The 11061-nt window shown below is 38.4% G+C and overlaps 1 protein-coding gene across 1 annotated transcript in view; it reads left to right on the top strand.

Moving 5' to 3' along the window:
* Positions 1-7536, top strand: part of SPON2 (spondin 2) — a 132250-nt gene extending 124714 nt beyond the window's left edge. The window contains exon 6 of the mRNA XM_044062326.1: positions 4437-7536. Within this exon, the coding sequence (XP_043918261.1) occupies positions 4437-4615 (179 nt within the window). The 3' untranslated portion in view covers positions 4616-7536. The remainder of the gene's footprint in view (positions 1-4436) is intronic.
* Positions 7537-11061: the final 3525 nt, after the last annotated feature.

Genomic DNA, 11061 nt, shown 5'->3' on the forward strand with positions numbered 1-11061 from the left:
ACTTTTAATTTCTCTAAACTCGCTAACATTTCTCTAAATATTAAATAATTGTCATATAGGTTGTATCTATTCTTAACTAATATTTTTGCATTATGTCTAATTTGGTATAATTATTTGAACTATAGATGTGTTTATAAATTTATGATGATTGCAAAATTATTGTTCTCAAAATGTTTTTGTAATACTTTGGAGCTTTTCTCCCCGTGCCTCTGCTGAAAATGGGCACCCGCCCAGTTGAACTGTCCTGGTAATCAAATGTCAACAAATTTGCCCCTGGCAATGCTCTTATCATTCTTCCAAGAGACCATATTGTTGATGAAAACTATTTTATGGACATTAAGCTGCTTTCTGCAGTAGCATTAATACAATACTGTGCCACTTATATACTGGCTTGCCTGTCAGATTAGGTCGTTCTCCATTTATATTTACAGATACTCTCACACTGAAGATTCAGTTAGTGTGGGGGTGCAGCTAGAAAGCAAATATTACTACTATTACTAGTATTGCTAGTACCTCTTAGTGAAGATTCTGTATCCTTTGACATCAGAGCATTGTGGGTTAAATCATCTTCAAATACACAACCAAATATAACAAGTTAAAGTTATGTACTACACCTAGAACCATAGTTCTGGTCCATAATTTTAGGTTAATCAGTAGAATACAATAACTTTAAAAAGCATAATCCTACATGTAGTCCAAGGACAATGGTATCAAACTGCAGTAGTTCATTTTGGTAAACAACACATTTCCACATCATAAATAAATAAATGAATAAATATCATATACAGTAGATGCAGTGACAGAGTGGATAGCATTGCCACCTTACAACAAGAGGTTCCTTGGTTCCAACTCTCAACTCAGGTGCATTCTGTGTGGAGTCTGCATGTCCTCTCTGTGTTTACATGGGTTTCCTCTCACATTCCAAAGGCGTTCAGTAGGTGGACTGTACACTCTAAGTTAGCCATAGGTGTGAGGGTGCGCGTGTGTTTTATTTAAGAAGAACCATGGCAGGGCTAACCACCTAATAATGTGAATCTTGGCTCTAGATGATTGCCACTGTTGAAGTGATACTCCGACCTCATGTACAAAAATGGGAAAAGGAGTTATGGATGTATGGACCATAGAGGTGACAATAATATGTTGGAAGGGATCTAGGCAGTCTTGTTGATAATTCCTTATCTTTTTACTATCATGACTTCGCAGTAGTTTGAAAAGCGTACTATATGTCTCATCGAGTTTACAAAAGCATCTCTTCTAGATCCAAGAAACTTAATTCCCATGTAGTCATATCTCACTAGACCTATTCTTGAATATAATGCCTATTTTAACATGTATTTGTTTAGCATATCACTCAGCTTGAGAGACTTTAGAAATATCTAACTAAAATTATCAACAAATGTTATCTGGACAGACTGGCAGACCTCTCTCTCTTTCTATTTGGACTCTGATAGACTCCTCCATGGTGATTTGGGTCTAGCTTTATGAACTATGAAAGATCCTCCTTTCCCTGACAGAAAAAAATCTTTCTTCAAATTCCCTGTTAAAGGAAATAAACATTCATCAACAGATAAATAAGATTTTGTTGGCATGATAAAGTCATATTGTATTGAATCCCCCACCTCTGAGACAAACCTCCGTTACATCACAGAGTAGCATCCTTGGCATGTTCAAGGTAAACTTAGATAACTGGATGGGCAGTCTCAAATTCTTCTCCTGTCCATCTTGTGCTGCCATCCTTGAGGCTGTAGTGAACTTTGGAATGTGGCTAATTTGTTATAGTATGTAGAATGACTGACTTGTCCTTAACCATGGACATATGTTTACTGGATATATGCAGGCATTTATTGCATTAAGTGAGTAGGGTGGCCATGGTGGTGCAGTGGTTAGCATTGCCACCTCACAGCAAGAAGTTCTCCAGTTTGATCCTCGGCTGAGGTGCCTTCTGTGCAGAGTCTGCATGTCCTCCCTGTGGTCGCGTGGGTTTCCTCCGGGTGCTCCAGTTTCCTCCCAAAGACATGCTGTAGGTGGATTGGACACTCTAAATTGGCCCTAGGCATGAGTGCGTGTGTGTGTGTGTGCCTTCTGTGGAAGATTGGGCACCAGGCTGGCAACTTGACACTGTAAAAACTCCACTGCCAATCATGAGCAGACAGGTGATCTGCTGTGGCAACCCCTAACCGGGAAAAAGCCAGAAGAATTGCATTAAGTGAGTAGCACCTGCAAGCTTGCCATATTTTGCAGTTTATTTATTCATTTTTTTAATTTGTTAACTAGGTAAGTAACCCTTTTGATGAGTAACCTGGCAGCACTGTCTATTGAAATGATTTTGCCTAGAGACACACAGCAGGCAGATGGAAGCTGAAGGAATTAAACCCTGTACTACAAGATGCAACTAACAGTCGAGAGCCTTATTACTCTGTGTTAAGTGCAATACTCCGTGCTACCTGACTCGTTCACAGATAAACAGTTCAGTGCCTCTCGTATGCTGTTAGTATATATATATATATATATATATATATATATATATATATATATATATATATATATATATCAGAAATGTCCATTATCAGGAGACTGTAGAGTCCTGCCTGAGGTTCACTGCAGCCTGTGGAACGCCTCATTGTATAAGCAGTAAGAGCTGAATATCTTATTAAATAGATAGTAATGTAGGGCATCAAGTGTTGTGTGTACCTACTTTGTTGTCACAGAATAATACAGCATAATGTAATGTGCTGCAAGGTAATCAATCAGCAGCATGGACACATATTGCATTTTCTAGTGAAAAAAAATGCAAGTTATCTTTCAGGCAGTGAATAAACAGCTTAACTTTTTCCAGAGTAAGTCATATCACCAACATTAATGTTAGAAAACAGCTCCTGCCCAGCTTCCAGGGCAAACATCTGCTGTTTCCTATACATTTTGCTTGAGGGATAGTATTTGGACTATGTCCTGTTAAGGTTTTGTCATGACTTTTCATTTAACCATTATTCCTAATATACTGTTTGTTTTCTCAGGAGAAAAGTCATTCATATCATTTTACAGTTGCATTGTTTTTTTCTGTTCATCATTTACTTAATGAGTTTAGGTTATGTTGATGGTGGGTGGGACTGCCTAGAGGTTCAAAACCCTCTTTTTTGTAAAAGCAAATAGCTGCATGCTGAGCAGTATCCATGGAAACAGTACCAGATACTATCACTTCCCAATGACAGAAGTAGCAAATTAGTCTGCTGAATAGGGCAATTAACAAGCAGGTAAGTGCTACAATGTGAGTTATGATTTCTGTAATAGCACAGTATGACCTTGTAAGTAACCACACACACACACACACACACGCACACCTGTGTGTGTGTGTGTGCGTGTGTGCGTGTGTGTGTGCATGTGTGTGCGTGTGTGTGTGTGTGTGTGTGTGTGTGTGTGTGTGTGTGTGTGTGTGTGTGTGTGTGTGTGCGTGTGTGTGTGTGTGTGTGTGTGTGTGTGCGTGTGTGTGTGCGTGTGTGTGTGTGTGTGTGTGTGTGTGTGTGTGTGTGTGTGTGTGTGTGTGTGCGTGTTCATGCATGTTTGTGTTTTTGTGCTTCTCATCATGATGTCTCTTTTATTTTATGAATTTGTTATCCATGTGAATTCACAAGACCCAAGCTGCTTTTCAAGGGTGACCCATGAGTATTATCTGTTAAAGAGACTTGCTCAAAACTACAAAGAAGCAAATGGAGATGGAAGGAATCAAACTCTTGTTAGCAGCTCATAGGCTTCCTCCTCTTCTCTGACTCTATACACCACACATGAATATGCAATAGTACTGTTGCATGGCTACTTAGGAATGACATATTAACACTCTGTTATGTTCTGAAATAAAGAAAAACAGATCTTTTAAATATGATAGTAAAATCAAGGACTTTCTATTATGGAAAACCGAAGGTCATTCTAGCTTGTCAGCGTGTTCTGAAGCCACTATTTTCCGAAAAAATAAAGATGAAAACACTTGACTTTTTGTTCTCAAAATGTGTACTGATATAAGTAAATGTACAGTCTATTGTTACCTTGCCATTAAAATATTATAACTTATTGGTACAAACTAAATCCAAATTTGGTCACAGCCTATTAAAGTATAAACTATATGGTATAAAGTGCAACAGGCTTTTATGGAACTCTCCAAGAATTTGGTAAGTAACTGAAAGGAGAACCTCAACAAAGACTTTGTAAAGGAAGTGTAAAATTTCTTTGCTTCTGCAGAATTCTGTCAGACATGTAAACAGAAAATTTCATGCATTCTGCAGAAAATCCATACTTTATTAAATCAAGATGTTAAGCAGTTCCCTTTGCTGCCTAGACATCTTGTCTGAAAATAATTGTTCCCTTGTTGAAACAGTTCATGGAATCTGATCTGTAGATTTCCTGTCTCTAATCCTCCATTCATCCTTTTATTTTGTCTACCTTAGAAACACCATTGGATTGTGAGGTTTCCACATGGTCATCCTGGGGACTGTGCAGAGGTAAATGTGGTGAAGTGGGAAGGAAGATCCGAACACGTTACATTCGTTTAAACCCTGCCAATGATGGAGCACCGTGTCCCAGTCTAGAGGAAGAAGAGGAATGCGAACCTGATAACTGCGTCTGAACTGCGTCTTTACATGGTCATTTAATCACTGTACACACCCAAAACTTTTGTAGCAACAGCCTTCAGGAGTTGTATCAAGAAACAAGCTTTAACATCCCAAAAGCAATACTGCAATGAAAAACAAAACGAATACAGTCAGAAAACATAATTCTATAACAAATGCAGCCTTCCCTAAATTTTTATAGAAATGTTAGTGGGCACACCGATTTTCTATTTTTCTGTGCAAAATTCAGTTAAATCCCAAATATGGCCTGCCTGAGTATAGGAAATACGCAGGATTTTTTGTGAAATTTGGCATTTATATTTCTTCTTCTTCAATTTATGATAGCGTCAGCTTGCTTTACTGAATGTTCTTTGCTGAGAAACTGTACTAATTTTGCATATAAACAGATGCACAAGAAATTTATATTGAAATAATGGCAATCAGTGGAAATTACACTTAAACCTCATAAGAATAATTCCTGCAGTTTATCTCATAAAGCAGAACTTCATTTTTGAAATCCTTAAAACAGTGTCCCTCAATTATTAGCTTCCCCCTTCATTCATAGCAATTATTAGTGTTCATGCTGCCTAATAAATCTGATTTTCTAGGTGACTTCTCAGCATATATTTAATTGTAATGTTCTTCTATGCTAGTCTTTGTTACTTACAAGCTAAAAATATTCCAAACAGAAAAGCAGCAAGTCTGTTACTTTTTCTTGAACCACAACAGTGTTAAATGAAAGACAAAATGTAAACCAAAATATAGAATCTAACAGTATATGAAATGTGAGAACAGTAAATGCAAGAAAAGGGTCTATTTTAATTAAAAGACTGCATGACTATGAGGTGGGAGGTGGCGATGGCTGTGACTAAATTTATTGCATTACTGTTTTAAACAATGCGCTTTAGCTCTACCTAGTGAAACACACAATTATGGTATACAGTACATTGGAATCTATCTTTTATTTGGAAAATTATTTAGATAGTTTTTGATGTTATAAGTGTACCTTACTGTCTCACACTTTAAATTGTTCTTGGGTAACTAGCACATTCAGCACTACCTGTCTGTTTCTCATTACAGCCCAGTTTCCGTAGTTGAAACATATATAACATTAGCTCTAATATATGAAATGCTATTAAGGTAGAATGTAAAAACATCATTTTGTGAGCTGTACAAGAAGAAATATCCAAAAGGCTAGACAATTCTACAAACTAGTGAAGTGCCAAGAGGTGTCATGAGCCAAAAGGAACAAGAGCACCTTACAGCTCATAAAAGGCCATTTATAGTGCGAGTCATACACTTTGCAGTATAACGTGTTTAACAAAATGATACTCCATTAATGTTTTTTATAAATTTCTACCAAATAAAAATGTGCTTATGTATTTCTAGTGAGTGAAAAAGGTATATTAAGAAAGGTATGATTCCAGTTATGCATGCATTCTTCTTGGTATCATTTATTGTTTAACTCTGTAAGCCAGCTAAGCACGTCTTATTTGACAAGCAGTTCTGGAGTGCTGCCTAGTTATACAACTTAATTAAATGCACAGTAAGTAAATGGACACTTTTGAAGGAATCAAGCCCAGGACTGTAGGCCAAAGTCTTTGTCATGTATAGCCTTAATCTCCTGAACTAAATTGTGAAATGCTAGTTAGTAAGTTTGTCAGGCTACTTTGAGACAGTGCATTTCCATAAGAAGTTTGTTGTGTTTTATATCTTTTCATCTGCCCACTCCTATGCACCTCCATCTTCCTATTATGAAAGTGTTCATGCCAGATGAATCAAAAGCAGCTATTGTAGTTAATGACATTAGTGCTACACTACTGTATGTGCAAACAATGACACAGTTGTGCTATACCATTGTTTGCACATTCAGTAGTGTAGCACTATAGTGGTGTAGTGCCTCCCCACTGTACGTGCAAACAATGTCACTAATAATCTAGTTTCTGCTTAGATACGTGGTTAGTCTTGCTCCTTCAAAGCGCTTGGTTCTTTAGTTTGGTTCTTAGCTGGGGATCCTGTGTGGAGTGTGCATGACCTCTCTATGTCCATATGTGTTTCACTAAGTGATCAGAAATGTATCTGCTGTGTACTGTGATTGTGTGCCATATGTGAGAAAGTAGTATCCCATTCAGGATGAGTTTCTCTGCCTTATTATTCAATAAATGCCAAAATTAGTATCAGTTCTCCTATGATCCTGAATTAGGATAGGGTGGATAATCAGGGAATGAATGAGTGAATGCATGAATGACTGAAATGAGATGAGATGGAAGCACTATAAAGGAATATCTAACTGTTTTAAAACTAATTTGCCAACACTTGACTGAGCAACACCTATGATAACTGTGTGATAGAAAATAAAAAATAATTAATAACAGCACTGTTTTCTTGAGGGGGAAAGGCCTCTTCCCTGTTCCCATCCATATTATATCCTGACTTAATTGATGCCCTACCAGACTTAGAGACTCTTCAATACATGTTCAAAAACTCAGAAAGAATATGTGCAATCATCGGAATAGTAAAGTGTGAAATTTCCTGTTATAGCTAAAAGTAATTTTAACAAGGGACAAGCCCCCTTAATCAAAAGTGTGGGGCTACATCCTTATTCCCTTTCTATGTATAAAGGCTAATGCTGAGATCACTGTACCTTACAGAAGATGGAAAATGCTGGCATACAGCAATTTCAGAGTTGGTATACATTTCCATATAAACAGCACTTCAATGCTCCTTGTGCCAAGGATTGCAGTTGTGGGCATTAAATATAAAATGGGAATCCAACTTAATTATACTGTATTTCTCTAACTCTGAGGTCACTGTAAGATGCAGAAGTGAAATTTCCTCTTGTAGCAACCTAACTTGAAGATAATAATATGTTTAACATTTGAAACTGTTGGCATCATTGCATATCAGTGAAAAAAGAGCTCAAAGGTCACAGAATCAACAAAAACTGGCTATAGAAATGTTATTAAAGTAGATACTTTTTACCGTCATTCAGTAAAATATACAACTAATGAGCCATTATTTTGGCATAGCATACTTGATGTTTTTATTTCCACATTGCCAAATAACAGTTAGCTCACCCCCAAAATGCCAGCCATCCAAAGAGAGTACTAAACATAAATAAATAAATACATGTCAGATTTCTAAATTAAATCACGCTCCCACTTGAGAGCATTTTAGTACTTCTTTTCATCCTAGTCTGATAATTGTATGTCCTTCTCAGAGTTGGTGAACTATATAGGTTCATAGGTTCATAGGTAGGTACTAGGCTATCGGCCCAAGGGCCTATGTAAGCCTAGCCAGCAAGGTTATCTGGCTTTATCAGGCATCACCAGTGCTGACCATCTCACAGGAGGTTAAGAACCAGAATTAAATGTTGCCTCTCTATCTGCCCAGATATCTCTAGCCTCCTTTTACTGATCCCTTCATGCATATAGGGATACTTCTGTGTGGCGATAACTGTACCATAGTTAGCATACAGCTTTTAGTAGAGGTGCACTTTGGAGATAAGGTCATTGCAGCTGCCGATAGTATTATCTATCACAATGGTCTCCTTAAGCTGACCCCCCCCCAAATCTGGCCTGCCTCTGTATTTGTGCAGTACACCTCTCAGTGTGCCACCATCCTGCCTGCTATAAGAAGTTAACAGCCAGAGCTACAAGTAAGTAAATAACCAGAATTTTTTCTCCTTTTTTTTTTTTTTTTTTTTTTGGCAAGTCATATGGAAGCATGTTAGAGCAGCACCCATTTTTATGCCAATCCTTTGAAATAGGAAAAAAGTATGGAATTAAAGGAAACGACAATAAACAAATTAATTAAATAGGTATGAAGACACATAAAACGTTTCCTTCCAGAATTACTCACGAAATACCTTGCTTTGTAGTAATAGCGTTTTCAAGTTGAGAACCACACTGCTAAAAATATACCAGACTGTTAAAAAGAGACCTAGCTATTCCTGTAGAGAAACCAGAGGTAAAATATACTATGTCTGCTCTAGAAATGTTTTTAGTGCCCCCATGTGGCTAATAACAGTAAATTCAGTCACTCTCAAATTGACCTTGGTTAGATTCCCATAGTTGAAATTTCATGTTTTCAGATAAAGAAGGTTAAGGAAACCAAAAGAAATAGAACTTAATTTAGTAACCTACATGTGCATTAAATACATTCTGCAGATGCAAAATTTTCTACCAAATTTAGATAATTTGTGTTCTTTTTTTAAGTTATATTGTAATTTATTTTATTATGTAGGGCATATATTTCATTAATGCACAGATAAGTAACTAGTCTTCTTAACACATCTGCATGCTGTCTTTTAATTCATACAAATCACATTGTTAAGTCTGTTGTATCAATACCTGGAAATGCAATAAATGTGGTTTTCAAATATCACACAAAACTAGAAGCAATTAAAAACAATATGTGCAGGTGATGTGGTGAGTATTTGTATGTAAATGTATAAAACCTGATTATGTAAAATAAGAAGATGAATTTGTCATCATTACTGGTAAACTTAAAAAGAAATAAAATGAAGCTACTATATTATCATGTTTGGTACCTTTCTTCATTGATGGACACTGTCCATTCAAAGACAGCTGTCAAGTATGGAAAAGCATTCTGTGTTAGACTTGTCTAAGCACTGTCCATACAGACATACAGACAGGCAGGCAGGCACATGTATACACAAATTCACAAACACACACACACACACACACACACACACACACACACACACACACACACACACATATATACACACATTAATCTATTCTACTATTACTTGCATAATATACTACTTGGTTAGGGACAAGCCAGAGTCGTATAAGGCAGAAAAACTATTCCTGTAGGGGCACCACACCATGACAGGCTGCACATAAGCACATAGACACACACACACACACACACACACACACACATCTGAGTAAGTAGGCAAATCACCAGTTTGTCTACAGAATAGGTTCATAGGTTCATAGGTTCATACTAGGCTATCTGCCCGAGGGCATTTACAAGCCTAGCCCATCGTTTTGTGGCTTACGCCACCCCTTTAGTATGGGGAACTATACCCATTATTTTGCTGTGCCTCTGTCGAGCAGTGACACTGAGGTTATCCCTGGGGTATATCTGTGATCTTCCATCCATTGGTCAAGATTTCTCTTGAACAAGGCCAGCGAGGTACTCTGCCTCACATGTACCGGGATTTTGTTCCACAGCATAGGGAGTCTTTGGGTGATGAATCTATCCCTCCAGCACGTCCTATTAATAGCCGTGTCAAGGTTTAAGTCTCCCGCCCTTGTGGCTCTGATGGATCTAGATTTTTTGAGGTGAAGCATATTCATCAAATCTGGGTTTGACATGGCCTTGTATGTTAGGCAAAGGTCACCTCTGAGCAAGCGGTGGCGACTGAATAGAGCTGGAGTTCTTTCAGTCGGGCAGCATAGGACAGATTTTGAGACCCTTTATCCTTTTGGTGAGGAACTTTTGTGGCCTCTCCAGCTGCTGCAAGTGTCGGGTCAGATACATTCGAATGGGGCATTGTACTCAATCATTGGTCTGATGAGTGATGAGTAAAGGGAGACTATGACCTCCCTTGATCTAGATGAGAATCCTTCATGATAAGGTGGGCAATGTAGAAGGTCTTCCTAACTACTTTAGCTACATGGGTGTCGAATGACAGACTACTATCAACCTGGGTCCCCAGGTCCCTGATAACTTCTTCTGTGCTCAGTGGATTGCCACCTATTTGGTAGCTAGGGGTAACCTTGTTTTCGAAGGGTATGACTATGCATTTTTGGCATTTAACTTTAGGCCGTGGCTCTGGCACCAGTTATCCGTTTCTGTGAGACCCTTCTGAAGGATATCTGTATCAGATGTGTTTTCTACTATGGCCCAGTTTGCAGTCATCTGCAAACTTTGTCAGCCATAACCCTCCTGTGTTTGCTTGTACCGGAAAAGTAGATGCCAAACAAGAGTGGGCCCAGGACTGAGCCCTGTGGGACACCACTTGTGACAGGCTTTGAGTCTGACATGGCGCCAGCAACTCTGACCCTGTGGGTTCTGTCACTCAGCCAGTTTGCAACCCATCTTGTGATGTATGGGTTGACATTTAAGCTGATGAGTTTTTCAATGATACCGAGTGGGGTATTGTATCGAAGGCCTTAGCCAGATCGAGGTAGGCTGTATGGACTGCCTTTCCCTCATCAATGGCTTTGGTGACTGTTTGAAAAAGTCAACCAAGTTTAAAAGGCATGATCTGCCTTTGACAAAGCCAAACTGGGTTGGATCCAAAGTCTGCAAATTCCCTATGTCTTTATTTATGAGGTCCATTATGATCCTCTCCATGGCTTTGCAGATAAGGCTTGTCAAGCTAATGGGCGGTAATTTCCAGGGTCGGTGGAGGCACCGCCTTTGTGAAGTGGTACCACAGTTGCAGTCGCCACTCCTGATCCAGAGGTAAGACTTTGATTAAACA

This window comes from Protopterus annectens, chromosome 2.part1 (genome assembly GCF_019279795.1).
Source record: "Protopterus annectens isolate FY-2018-M chromosome 2.part1, PAN1.0, whole genome shotgun sequence".
Lineage (NCBI taxonomy): Eukaryota > Metazoa > Chordata > Ceratodontiformes > Protopteridae > Protopterus > Protopterus annectens.